Below are 14,893 nucleotides of genomic sequence, written 5' to 3'. Positions count from 1 at the left end.
CTCAGTCACCCAGTCATGTCCAGCTCTTTGCAACCCCATCGACTGCAGCACGCCAGGGTTTCCTGTCCTTCACCATCGCCCAGAGCTTGCTCAATGTCATGTCCATTGAGTCAGCGATGCCATCCAACTATCTCATCCTCTTGTCATCCCCTTTTCCTCCTGCCTTCAATTTTTCCCATCATCGGGGTCTTTTCTAATGAGTGGGCTCTTCCCATTAGGTGGCATAAGGATTGAAGCTTCAGCATCAGCATTAGTCCTTCCAATGAATATTCACATTTCCTATAGGATGGACTGGTTTGATCTCCTTGCTGTCCAAGGGACTCTTAAAGAGAGTCTTCACCAACACCACAGTTCAAAATCATCAATTCTTCGGCATTCAGTCTTCTTTATGGTCCAACTCTCACATGCATACATAACTACTGGAAAAATCATAACTTTGACAGGACAGACCTTTGTTGACAAAGTAATGTCCCTAATTTTTAATATGCCATCTAGATCGGTCATAGCTTTTCTTCCAAGGAGCAAGGGTCTTTCGATTTCATGGCTGCAATCACCATCTGCTGTGATTCTGGAGCCCAAGAAAATAGTCTTTCACTGTTTCCATTGTTTCCCCATCTATTTGCCATAAAGTGATGAGACTGGCTGCCATGATCTTCATTTTCTGAATGTTGAGTTTTAATCCAGCTTTTCACTCTCCTCTTTCACCTTCATCAAGAGGCTCTTCAGTTCCTCTTCACTTTCTGCCATAAGGGTGGTATCATCTGCATATCTGACGCTATTGATATTTCCTCCCAGCAATCTTGAGTCCAGCTTGTGCTTCATCCAGGCTGGCATTTTGCATGACGTACTCTGCATATAAGTTAAATAAGCAGGGTGACAATATACAGCCTTGACGTACTCCTTTCCCATTCTGAACAAGTTGCTTCTTGACTTACATACAGGTTTCTCAGGAGCAGGTAAGGTGATCTGATATTCCCATCTCTAAAAATTTTCCAGAGTTGTTGTGTCCAAGTAATGTAGTGACTCACATTACTCAATAAGTATTGACCATTAGGTATTTTAAATTGTTCAATATATATTTTTAGTATATGACACATTCAAATATTTATGATTTATGTGGATCCTACACAAATATTTTGTTCCAAAACATACAAAGAAATAAAGGCAGGAAATAGTTTTCATTTTCAGAACCACATTCAAGCTGTCAAAATTGACCTTTGAAAGCAAAAGTGCCAAAATGGCCTTTTTTTCCCCCAAAAAGTAGGAAGCTTTCAAATGTAAAATAATGTTATTTAATATAACAATTTTTTCTCAGTTTTCCAATTTTTAAAAATTCTCACATAATGTGCTGCATTTTGTTTCTTTCAGGCATACTGAGTTTTTTCCTGCGTATAAAGCTCCGATTGAGAGAGAATTCTGTTAGAGAAAGGATTTTTTTCTTTATGCTTCACAAAATTATGTCCTCAATCCTCACTAATTTGCCGAAAGGGTTCTAATTGCACCACTAACACAACTGTCGAATCCAGTGACCTCTGAGTCCACATTCCCTTTGATTTCTTTACTATTTACTAATAACAATATTCTCTTCTCAAACTTGACCTTCAGCTAGTTTGCTTCCACAGTACTACTACTCTCCATGTTTGCTTTTGTTTCTGGCTGAGCCAGCGCAGCATGCAGATTCTGCACTTCCTCTGCAGTAGAAATGCAGTCTTAACCACTGGACTGACAGGCAAGTCCCTGAGTCCATCTTTAATGCCCTATTTCTTCCTAGTATTTAGCACTGTGGACCCATGTAAAATATTCAAACATCTATTCGGACCTCAGAAATTCTATCTACTCTCATGGATTCATTTATTTTCCATGAATAAATTTCCCAAATCTACGTATCTCTCTCTCCAGTTCCCCTTCTTCCACTGCCACCTGCCATTTCTCCTTTTCATATCCTATAGCCTCTTCAAACTCAACTTACAAACAACAAATCCATCAAAACCTTACTGCCTCTGCTGGTCTTCCCTTTTACTTTTTCACATTCTCCTCATTTCTTTATATACCTTAAATGGCACTACCATACTTCCAGAGGATTCACAAGACTCCCAAAGGGTACTAAGAACCCCAGTTCTAAAGGAAGATCTATCATCATATGATAACCTAGTTTAAGAAAAATTAATTACATGGCTCTCAAGTCATAATATAAGTGGTACAGTCTTCCTGTGCTACTTGAAGTATATACAGGACCTTACCAAGCAGAAAGGTTTAGGGAGGCATTCTAGAAAAATGAAATGGCATTAGGAAAGTATACAGTGGGGTTTTGAAATAAATAATTTTGATTAGAGCCGAGGGTTTGTGTTGGGCAGAAAATGGATAAACAAGTATTTTGGGGTCAGGTTTTAGAAACCCTGAACACCTGGAAGAGATCTGAATCTTACTTTGTAGGCTTATGTGCCTCTAATTGGGGTACACATTCTTATGAGGGCACAGCTAAATGACAAATGCAAGCCCATGGGATTAACATGACACATCTCCCAGGAATATCACTTTTTTGTTTTAGGGAGGAAATAACTATTTTTATATGAAGTGGATTTATGAAGTAGAAAACATAATTCATGTGCAATTTTAAGGCACGATTCTTAGATTTAAGATAAAATCCTAATAAGATTCTAATATCTCTCTCTTTCTCCCTGGCCTTTCACTTCTCTTCATTCCTCAGCTATTTGTAAAGCCTCCTCAGACAACCTTTTTTGTTGTCTTTGCATTCTTGCATTTCTTTTCCTTTGGGATGGTTTTGGTCACTGCCTCCTGTGATGCTTCTGAATTCAGTGCTGGAGACTGCAAGGAGATCAAACCAGTCAATCCTAAAGGAAATCAACACTTCATTGGAAGGACTGATGCTGAAGATGAAGTTCCAATACTTTGGCCACCTAATGCAAGGAGATAACTCATTTGGAAAAGACCCCGCTGCTGGGAAAGATTGAAGGCAAAAGGAGAAGAGGACAGCAGAGAATGAGGTGGTTAGACAGCATCACCAACTCAACAGACATGAATTTGAGCAAACTGTAGGAGATACTGAAGGACAGGGAAGCCTGGCGTGCTGCAGTCCGTGGAGTCACAAAGAATCAGACATGACTAAGCAACTGAACCACAACAAAGCAAAAATAATCTCACTTCTTTCACAAATATCCTAGTAAATGGAGGCTTTTCTCTGAAACCTTGCAGCATCACTATCTGGACCCCTTCAACTGGCACTTAGCAATTAAAGACAGAAAAATAAATCTGGCAAATTATAAAACTAAAATAGTGAAAAACAGCAGCAAAAATCCCAAGAGCACCAAAGATAGCTTATTTACTTGCTTTTAGTGAATTACTACAAAATGTCTATATCAAGAGATTACACTGAACTAGTATAAATTTTACCGAGAGCAAGTATATACATTTCTTGTGTCAGGGTTACTTACTGTAGTATAATCTATTTACACATTGTCAATCTAGTATCAGCATGTTTTCATGCTTGTACTTTTTCTTCCTAATAGCATAACTCACAGTAATTGATTAACTTATTCATTAATTAAAAATGCATTCATGAATCAGTATTTATTGTGTATCTAATTACTTCCTTATAAAGCCTGTTACAAATATATTGTTACATATTCCACATTCTGTTAGAATAATCAAATGTCTTTTTTTTCCCATAAGAACCACAAGCACTGTACTTATGCATTTACTACTAAGTGATCATCCAACATAGTTCTGAAAATGGAAAAGAAAGTAACCAAATGTTGGCCCTTTTATCAAAGTCCAAAGTGTTTTCATGGCAAATCAAACAGGGCAAAATTACTCAACTGGTGTGAAATGTGCAGTTCAAGGTCATGAAAATAAGATTAACAATGTCCCTAGTAAACCTGGAAAATCCCATGGGCGGAGGAGCCTGGTAGGCTGCAGTCCATGGGGTCGCTAACAGTTGGACACGACTGAGCAACTTCACTTTCACTTTTCACTTACATGCATTGGAGAAGGAAATGGCAACCCACTCCAGTGTTCTTGCCTGGAGAATCCCAGAGATGGGGGAGCCTGGTGGCTGCCGTCTGTGGGATTACACAGAGTCGGACACGACTGAAGTGACTTAGCAGCAGCAGTAAGCCTTTACAAAATGGGGTTTCAATGACATTTTAGAAAATATAAAATCAAGGATTCCATCTCAAACATAAAAACTGTTTTTCTAAATTCATATGTGTAATCCCAAGGACAATCATATGTCTAACAACATGATTATGTTTATTTGACAAAGCAATAACCTACAACCTAAAAGATTTAAGGCTCTGTTTATCTTTAAATAAGCAACTAAGCCTAACACTAATGACTAACTTTTATCGAGCATTTAATATGTGCCAGGTACTTTCCAACACCTTAATCCAGGGAGATACTGAAGGCTCTCAGTATAATGAGTAAACCAAGAACAAAAAATACATCGGAAATAAGAACTCCATTGCAAAACAAATGCAAACAGAATTTCTAGGAAAATGGTGCCAACAGGCTCCAAGACAACAACTCTACAGTAAGCCAAGTGAGCCTTGAAAACTTCCCCTGCCATACTAACATATAATTTAGTTGCAAAGAGACTAAGGAAGGTACAAAAGAGGAAATAATCTGATGGGTTTTACTGTATTGCAAGAAGCTTTACAGAGATGACAAGTATTTTTTTTCAAGGTTTATGCAAGTATATGTATTTTTTTAAGGAAGAGGATATCAGAGTTAAATCTTCACCTTCTATAGCAATCAGTAGGTATTTTACATTGAAAGAGAATCAAGAAATAGCAGCATGAACATGTTATTTAAAAACAGGGAGTAAAGCAACAAAAGAAGGAGCAAAAATGGACAGACCATAAAGTCACTACTGACTATAGTGACTGACAATAAAGATTAGACATCAAGGTAGGGAAAGGATGGTTAGAACAAGATGAAGGACCTCTGTTTTTAACTTTAAGCCTTATGGCACAAAGTGAACTCTAAGTACACTCATATCATTTGTTTAAAATCTATATATGTAAATAAATTTTAAAAGATAAATAGAAAAATGAAAGAAAAGATCCTTCAAAGTCCCCAGTTTTCATTTCCCCTGTCTCTGAAATAATCCAAGTAGAAGAAAGATAGATACACACAAGTTAGGAATGTTCTGCCTGAGAGTCATATACTAGATAAGAGATAGGGTTGATAACATCTAAGTTGTTCAATACCAACCATGGCTCACTTCTTTATTCCATGTTCTTTTAAGTAGTCATATATATATACACATATATCTATATATATATAATAAAATATATATAAAATTTATAGGCTGGATGAAGCACAAGCTGGAATCACGATTGTCGGGAGAAATATCAATAACCTCAGCTATGCAGATGACACCACCATTATGGCAGACAGTGAAGAACTACTAAAGAGCCTCTTGATGAAAGTGAAAGAGGAGAGTGAAAAAGTTGACTTAAAACTCAACATTCAGAAATCTAAGATCATGGCATCTGGTCCCATCACTTCATGGCAAATAGATGGGGAAACAGTGGAAACAGTGACAGACTTTATTTTGGGGGGCTTCAAAATCACTGCAGATGGTGACTGCAGCCATGAAATTAAAAGATGCTTGTTCCTTGGAAGAAAAGTTATGACAAATCTAGACAGCATATTAAAAAGCAGAGACATTACTTTGCCAACAAAGGTCTGTTTAGTCAAAGCTATGGTTTTTCCAGTAGTCATGTATGGATGTGAGGGTTGGACTATAAAGAAGGCTAAGTGCCAAAGAATTGATGCTTTTGAACTGTGGTGTTGGAGAAGACTTTTGAGAGTCCCTTGGACTGCAAGGAGTTCCAACCAGTCCATCCTAAAGAAGATCAGTCCTGAATATTCACTGGAAGGACTGATGCTGAAGCTGAAACTCCAATACTTTGGCCACCTGATGCAAATAACTGACTCATTTGAAAAGACCCTGATGCTGGGAAAGACTGAAGGCAGGAGGAGAAGGGAACGACAGAGGATGAGATGGTTGGATGGCATCACTGACTCAACGGACATGAATTTGAGTAAACTCCAGGAGTTGGCGATGGACAGGGAGACCTGGTGTGCTGCAGTCCATGGGGTCACAAAGAGTCAGACACGACTGAGCAACTGAACTGAACTGAACTGAAAACTTATAGGAGAATATTTGTATCACCTGTTTCTTTTTTTTTTCAAACCTGTTTTTTTTTTTCTTTTACACATGTTTCTTTTAAAAGTAGTATATATTTCATTTACCTTATATTCCAGGAGTTCTACTCGCATTAAATGCCAATCACCTGCAATAGTTTGTGCTCTATACCCTCACAAAAGAAGACAGGTATTATCATCCCCACATTTGATAATAAAACTGAGTGCCAATAAACTAAGTCATTTGTTCTAAGCTACTAAACAGTAAACAGTGGAGTCAGATATCGTACCCATACCTGTGCGACTCTAAATCCCATTCATAACACTATATAGTGTCATGTTTCTTAACACATTTAATAAGTATTACTGTGTACTCTCCACGTGCTAGCACACTATTCTATATGCTGGAGATAAAGTGGTAAACAAAAAGACAAGCCCTTGCCCTTTACAGTAATTACATTCATATAACAACTCAATACATATTGTAATGCCAGATAATGATAAATATAAGGAAGGGTAAAAGCTGGAGGAGAGAAGCAATGGATCTTTTAGGTAGGGTGATGAAAATGACCTTTAAGTAGATAGATATATGACTGAATAAGGAATCAAGTCATGTGACGATTTGGAGAAAAACACAACAGGCAAAGAGAAGAAAAAAATAAAAAAATCTTGGGCAGAATTTTGTTTATTCAAGGATGAACAAAAAGGCCATTGAGGCTAAAATGAGCAAGGTAGAGATTAGTAGGATATGAAGTTAGAGAAAGGCAAGAGCTAGATCATATAGTCTTATAGTCTTCATTATTTTTCTGCTTAAAATAGAAGACATTAGAGGACTTTAAGACACAGGACCAAATGATCTGATTTATATCTTTTAAAAATCTCTCTGACTACAATGTTGAGAACTGACTGAAGCATGGGTAGAAGTAAGAAGATCAAATTTAAAAATGTACACAAAATTCTAGATCAGCAGCCATCCAGTATTCTAGTATCTAGTTCTATTGATTATCAACCATTTGAAATGCAGTGCATCTGAACTGAAACATGCTTTTAGTGTAAAATACACACCAGATTTTGAAGATAAAGGAGTGAAAAAAACCAAAAGAATTTTTGACATTTACTATATAGTATAATGATACTATCTTAGATATACTGGATTAAATAACCTGTGATTACAATTAATTTCACTTGTTTATTGTTTTAATGTAGAAACTATAAAACTGAAAATTACAAATGTGGCTCCCATTATATTTCTGTTTGACAGTGCTGATCTGGATGGTGACAAGTAGAATTTCAAACGTGGAGGAGGTAAGGAGCATTAGATTTGGGATTCATTTTGAAGCAGAGCCTACAAAACTTCTTGGAGGAGTAAATGTGAGGAATACAAAAAAAGAGAAATCATTTTGATTCCAAACACTTTGTCTCAGCAATTGGGTAAATGGTGATGAAATATACTAAAGTGAGGAAGCTGAGGCAGAAACTTGTGTCGGAGGTGCCCTGCTGGATATCCCAACAGACATGTCAAGTCCTGGTCTCAGCATTCACAAACAAAGGGAGCCTCATTCATACAGAGAACATATAAATGGTACCCCTGGAGTTATGAAGCGTTCAGTCTAGAATACTATCCAACAATCTTATGTCGAGTATTCTGAGTAATACAGAAAGTGAAAGTGAAAGTGAAGTTATTCAGTTGTGTCTGACTCTTTGCAACCCCATGGACTGTAGCCTACTAGGCTCCTCAGTCCATGGAATTTTCCAGGCAAGAGTACTGGAGTGGATTTCCTTCTCCAGGGGATCTTATAATACAGAATCACACCAAATACTGTTTATTATTATTAGAACATAGTACAGGTACATACATTTAATTCATGTGTAATGTTAGATTCTGCTAATAAGAACGTCTGAGGAAATACATAACTACAAGTTCAAATGTTTTAACCTAGCAACCCACAATTCACATGTTAGCTCCAACACAGTTAGGTATGAACTCTCTATCCCTCAGTTTACTCACTTCTAAAATGAAGGTAATACCTACCTCAAGTTTTAAGGATTAAATAAGATATAGTATGTAAGGTAATTAACATACCTATTACACAGTAAGAGCTAAATGCATTACAGCTATTAGCAAAATCATGAAGTAAGAAATGAAATAAGTAGCAAAGCTGCAAAGGATTTTGCAAGACTTTCATTCTATATTAATATTAGAATATACAGTACCTTACTTCAGGAATTCTCCAAAATTAAAATGCGTTACCTGTAAGTAGTGTTTGGAACATAGACATCCCTTGCAGGAAACTCCAAAATTTCTCTAGTAGGTCTAACTCTACTGTCAGGGTAAGGCTTCACTTGAAGCAGCTCTGGGGTCAGGCAGTAAAGGGGATTTTCAGGTGCAGGAGAAATGTCTATCTTCAGCTGAGCTGCATACAAAAAATACATTATAAAAACAATGTAAACATGTCATACAGAGTGAAGTAATTCGGAAGAAGAAAAACAAGTATCCTGTATTAATGCATGTGTATGGAATCTAGAAAGATGGTAATAGATGAGCCTGTTTGCAGGGCAGGAACAGACATGCAGTCATACAGAACAGACATGTGACGTGGAAGAGGCGGTAGGGAAGGAGAGGGTGAAACGAACTGAGAGAACTGAACTGACATATACTCCCTTGTGTAAACACACAGTGGGAACCTGCTACTAACACTGAGAACTCAGCCCGGTGCTCCGTGATGGTGGCGGTCAGGGGGAAGGAGGCTCAAAAGGGCGGGGACAGACACACACACAGCTGATTCACACTGTTGTACAGGAGAAGCTAACACAACACTGTAAAGCAATTATACTCCAATAAAAAATTTTAAATAAAATAAAAAATATAATAAATAACAACCTCACACAAGTATTTTTGGAAGGACTTAAATCCTATTTCTTCAAGAAGCCTGGAAAGAAATCAAAACTGCTATCACCTCAGAACTCTGAATTATTTCATCATATCAAATCTCAAACTACTAATGCAGACATAAAAAGATAAAATAATAAATGCTTACTGAATGAATGAATGGAAAGGAAGAGGCAAAGGAGAAGAAAAAGAACACAGGAATCTTACAGGGAAACAAGTCAACATTTCAAAGATTAAATGATTTAGCTTAAACTTTTGCGCTCATGCTCAGTCATGTCCAACTCTTAAGAGACCCTAGGGACTATAGCCCTCCAGCTCTGTCCATGGGATTCTCCAAGCAAGAATACTGGAGTGGGTTGCCATGCCCGCCTCCAGGGGGTCTTCCCAACGCAGGGATCAAACCCGCATCTCCTGTGTCTCCTGCATTACCACTGGGCCACAGGAGAAGTGCCAGTTTAAACGAAACTTGGTTGCTGTTCACTCGCTCAGTCATGTCTGACTCTTTGCGACCCCATGGACCACAGAACGCCAGGCTTCCCTGTCCTTCACCATCTCCCAGAGTTTGCTCAAACTTGGTAGACTTCAAAATAGTTTTACTCTGGAATAGTTTGCTCTGATCACAATAGAAACCTATTTGTGAGTATCTATCATTACATGTTATTTTTTTTCCCTCTAGAAAATAATTTTAAGCCACAATATTATTCATTATTCTCCTTTCAGTACTCAAACTATCAAAGGTACTGAATCCTGTATCCAAACTGTTAGACTACATGAGAGCAGAACAGTAAAATGAAGAAGACTGACAGGGATTAAGCACAGAAAGACATACGGGTCAGATATGAGAAAAATTAACACATTATTACAAAAAATACAATTTTTAATGATGATAATAGCTGTCATCATGTCTACACAAAAATGTTTAAATACCCGTAATAGGTCTTAGTCGCCGTAAAACAGAAGATGGCCTTCTCATATCAGCAAGGAACTTGTACAGATCTTCATCACTTAAGCGATCTCCTTCCTAATATTAAAAATAGAAGAAAAAGTATTTGATCAAAAAAATATAGTACACTGAAAATAAATTTCTATTGCCTGTTAATTAATCCTGCCCCTCTTCCTTCAACTTAGTCTGAATGAAAAGTTAAATTAACACAATTATGATTAAAAATAAATATGCTAAATTATTTTCTTCTTTCTATGCTTTTAAATTATATTAAGCTATAATATTGCTATCTATGTTTTAGCTTTATAGATTTATTTACAGCTCATTATCTATGTTTATAAGGTACTACAGGGCATTCTAAAATATAGAAAAATCAATGCAAGTTAGAAGCAGATGAAGAAATGAATGTAGACAGAAAAGACATACATATGTATACATATACACATATATATCTAAATGACAGTCTTTAAATTTGTTCCACTTGCATTTTCATTTGTCTTTGCAACTTTATATTGCCAAAATATAAAAGCAAAATACAGAGCATTGGCTAAATTTGAAAATGAAAAGAAAAAAAGAACAACAAAAAACTACCCTTAAAAAAACCATAACTATCCTGATAATATGACTAAAAAGAAAACTCCAAAAGGACCTCAATCAATGGGAAGACACACACAAAAAACAAGACCAGGTCTAATTAACAAAGAATTTCCAATTTATTGTAATTTTTTTCTTACAGTTAAAATAGGCAGTGATTGACTTTTTTCTTTTATTTAACAGTCTTTAGATTTTATTAATCCAAACCTTCTGCATTTGACATCTTATTTTTTTTAATCCATAGTTCATATAGTATCTTTTTATCTTATTTGGTAATAAATATATTTAAGGCTCCTTTATTACTGTGAGTTCACCTTGAGCCAGATCCCAGTAGTTCACTATTGTATTCTAAGCAGGATACAGAACAGATCTTCTTTTATCCCATTATTTTAAATAGTGATTTTTACTTTTCAAGCAGTTAGAGATTTTTGTTAATACTTGTATAAATGGTTTTTAGCAGTAATTTACTGAGTTATAGTTAGAGAATTTGACTTCATGAAGATTTTTTCAGTGACCGAATATATGACTGAACTATTGTAAATGTTCTATCAGTCACTGAAACAGTATATTCTCTCCTTTTGAGTATAGAAATTAATACAGAGCTTTAAATTTAAATGGCCCTTATTTAGAATACATTCAGATTATCTCAAGACTCAGTTATTTCTGTCTACTTAACTTGTTAAACCAATTATATTAATGGCTTCCATTCTTTTTACTCCCTGTTTCCATGCCTTTTGCTGCATGGGACATAATTCCCTTCTCTAGGGTTGGCCATGTGACTTGTTCTAACCAGTAAACAAACATTTTATAGAGACTTGAAAAATGCTTGCAAAAGTAAGCTTGCTTCCTCTCTGGAACTTGTCACTGCCATAAGAACACAACCCAGCTGGCCTTCTAGATGTTAAGAGTGCGCAACATATAAAAAGTCTGAATCATTTCAATTTTCGCAGCAGAAGTCAGTCTAGATCAACTGACTCTTATCAATCTCCAAACACATGAATAAGCCTAGCTGACACTCATTCCTCCATACTGCATGTTCACTGCTATGTGCTCCTGAAGCAACATATAACTTCTATACCTGTCAACAATAGAACAAATATCCTTATAATGTATGGATTTAATTTTTATTTTTAAATCTTTATGCATTTCTAATCATGTTGGCCTGACACATTTCAAATCTGTACATAAACACTCCTGATAACTATATCAAATCATGGACAGTAATCATTCATCAATTAAAAAAACAAAATGAGAAAAAAAGTTGCCTTCTGTATCTTATTTAGGAGAAACTTATACCTTGAATTCTACTTTATTAAACTTGTAATGTCTGCTTTTTTACTTAATTTGCACTTGCCTGATACACAATATTCAAGCTATTTATAAAAATGCTTATAAAAGTCATACATGTTAAGTTAAAAATTATAGAACTGCATAAAAGTTAAGTGTAAGTGCTTTCCATTTCTCCATATATCCAGAAACCATCATTTTATAAGTTTTTATAATTACTTTGTTCCAGTTTCCAGTTATTAGTCCTCAATAGGGTTGTGTAGATGATGAATGCTCAAAAAATATGTATTGGATAAGTAGGTAGGTGGGTGGATTGATGCTCAGTACATGGTGAATGCTCAAAAAGCATCTGTTGAAATAAGTGGGTGGGTGATTGGATGACTTGCTGATTTGAGATTATAACAGTAGTTCAATAATAAAGTAGGCTGAATTAAACCAAAAAGGAACTGAGGAAATAGTGGCAGAAGTGGAACACCAATTGAAGAAGGAAAAAGAGAAATGTACATCTACTGCCCTCTTTCCACAGCTAAGTTTGGCCTATTACCTCATCCAAGTAACACTATGGCATTTTCTAGATTCTTTCTTGCACTATTACCACAATAAGAAGACCCTTACCACTTTAGACACTTCTCACCGGCTTTGTTTTCCATTTGAGTGTCTCAGAACAGCTGCCTGTGAAGGCTACTGATACATAACTGTGAGAAGGTCTTCAAGTAGGTGCTGCTGCTGCTAAGTCGCTTCAGTCGTGTCTGACTCTGTGCGACCCCATAGACGGCAGCCCACCAGGGTCCCCCCTCCCTGGGATTCTCCAGGCAAGACCACTGGAGTGGGTTGCCATTTCCTTCGCCAATGCATGAAAGTGAAAAGTGAAAGTGAAGTCGCTCAGTTGTGTCCGACCCTCGGCGATCCCATGGACTGCAGCGTTCCAGGCTACTTCGTCCACGGGATTTTCCAGGCAAGAGTACTGGAGTGGGGTGCCACTGCCATCTCTGTCAAGTAGGTGACTACCTGTCAAATCACAGGTTGTGCTGCCCTAAACACCTTGCCCTCTCAAGTTACAAGGTGTCACTAAGCTAGGATTTTCTCTTCCTATTTACAGTAACACCTCAGAAGGAGAAATTTTGAGACAATACTTAGCCTTTTCCTTTAATCTGCTCCAAAATATATGCATGGTACCCTTCGACAGTTCATCATCACACAAATACAAATTTTTCTCCCATTCTTATTATAGTTCTGGTTGTTTGGTTACTTTAGACAGACTTCCAAAATTTTCTGATCTTAATTCAGAGTATAAAATTCATTTTACATCAAAATCCAGTAGCACATACATCACGTAAGGACATACAGACAGGTATGCACACACGCAAAACTTAGAGGGAAAAAAAGCCTACTGAAGCAATACTTAACTTCATGAAGTGCAATGCACTATTAATTTTTTATTCAACTTATTTTTTATTTTTTTAAGTTGAGTGTTATTTACTAAATTTATATTACCATTAATGGATCATGACCAGCATTTGAAAACTACTGATCTGATTCACAAGTTGAAGTACAGAAAATATACTTGCAAAGAACAAAATATCTTTGATCAAGAACTGTTTAGACTTATAAACTCACCTATAAAAAAAATTTTAGCACAAAAATAAACTACTAGAGCCTGAAACTTCTATTCCATATACTATGGATGTGGTATTTCAGGTTAAAAAAAACTTGGGTGGTGAGGACAGACATAACCCCACTAAGTTTAACTGACCAAGAAAATTCATAAACCATCAATGCTTAAGAAAAGTTAAAACATTAAAATTAAGAAATAGGATACAGATGCAGATGACTGATTCTGAAGCATTACTAGTCAATATCAACATTTAAATAAATATGATAAAACAACACATATAATATTAATTGGTTTTTCTTATAATTTTTATTCTTAATGCTTTTTTAACTTCTTGAAAGCACAATCAATTATTATATGTACATGTACTACATGGACAATTATGATTTTTCTGGAGTCAAGAAAAATTTATGTACAAGTAGCCCACTAGAATTCCTCCATGACAGAACAATACCTGCTTAAAAAAATTTGTTACTGTGAGAGTAGCAGGTCGAAAGCTGGTCAAGTTACAAGCATCATCTCCACTTGTTGTCCTTTCAAGTGATCTTCTCCCAACAATACTAGAATTCCTCCTCTCGGACCAAGACCCCTTTCGTTCTACCAAGGGAAAAAAGCAAGATATTCATTTCCATGATATTTAAAATGTATCAGCTTTACAAACACAGGAAAATATCCACTAAAGGTGAAAACTGTCCCTGCAGCATACTGATTACAGTAGAAGAATTTAACTTCTGGAGAGATCTGTAAGGAAACATTTCACCTAAATCTTTTGGTTCTCTCTTAAAACTTCTCCAGTGTAAAATAAATCACTACCACGTAAAGATTATGCAAATAACCAAAGATGAGCTATGAAAAGCACACAGAGAGGCACTATATATTTACTAGAAAATGTTCACATAATGCAAATTTTAGTCACCTTACAATGGTCCCACAGTCTCAGCACTTGAGTTTGAAACAGAATTTAAGATAATTTGCATTCAAAGTCTTAGTAAGATAAACTTACTATTCAAAACCAATAGAGCAACTATGCTGAAGATCAACGAGGAAATAGAAAACAAACAACGCTATACACAAACTAGATCTAAAAGTCATCTACAGTCTATACTACACTAAGCAAAAGCATAATATAGATTCTTCTCAAGCACACACAGGAAATTCTCCAAGACAAGACTATACACTAAGCTACAGAACAAAACACAATAAATTCCAAGTGACTTAAATCATCTAAGATATGTTTTCCAAGAGTAACAGAAATTAACCTATAAATCAATCACAAAAGAAAATTTGGGAAATTCATAAGCATGTGGAAATTAAACAGTGCACTTCTGAATAACTGATTAATCAAAGACAAAATAACAAGGGAAATTTAAAAAAACACTTAAGATATAGGAAAATG

The 14,893-nt window shown here is 36.0% G+C and overlaps 1 protein-coding gene across 9 annotated transcripts in view; it reads right to left on the bottom strand.

Annotated features, from left to right (window-relative positions):
* DOCK7 (dedicator of cytokinesis 7) overlaps positions 1–14,893 on the bottom strand; it is a 203,101-nt gene that overhangs the window by 134,853 nt on the left and 53,355 nt on the right. For all 9 annotated transcript variants that reach the window (XM_061411757.1, XM_061411749.1, XM_061411751.1 and 6 more), the window contains 3 exons: positions 13,952–14,094; positions 9,989–10,082; positions 8,423–8,585 (listed from right to left, as the gene is read on the bottom strand). In XM_061411757.1, the coding sequence (XP_061267741.1) occupies positions 8,423–8,585; positions 9,989–10,082; positions 13,952–14,094 (400 nt within the window). The remainder of the gene's footprint in view (positions 1–8,422; positions 8,586–9,988; positions 10,083–13,951; positions 14,095–14,893) is intronic.

The sequence above is a fragment of the Bos javanicus genome, chromosome 3, assembly GCF_032452875.1.
Source record: "Bos javanicus breed banteng chromosome 3, ARS-OSU_banteng_1.0, whole genome shotgun sequence".
Lineage (NCBI taxonomy): Eukaryota > Metazoa > Chordata > Mammalia > Artiodactyla > Bovidae > Bos > Bos javanicus.
Note: the sequence above shows the minus strand (reverse complement) of the source record. Positions and strands in the feature narration are given on the sequence as shown.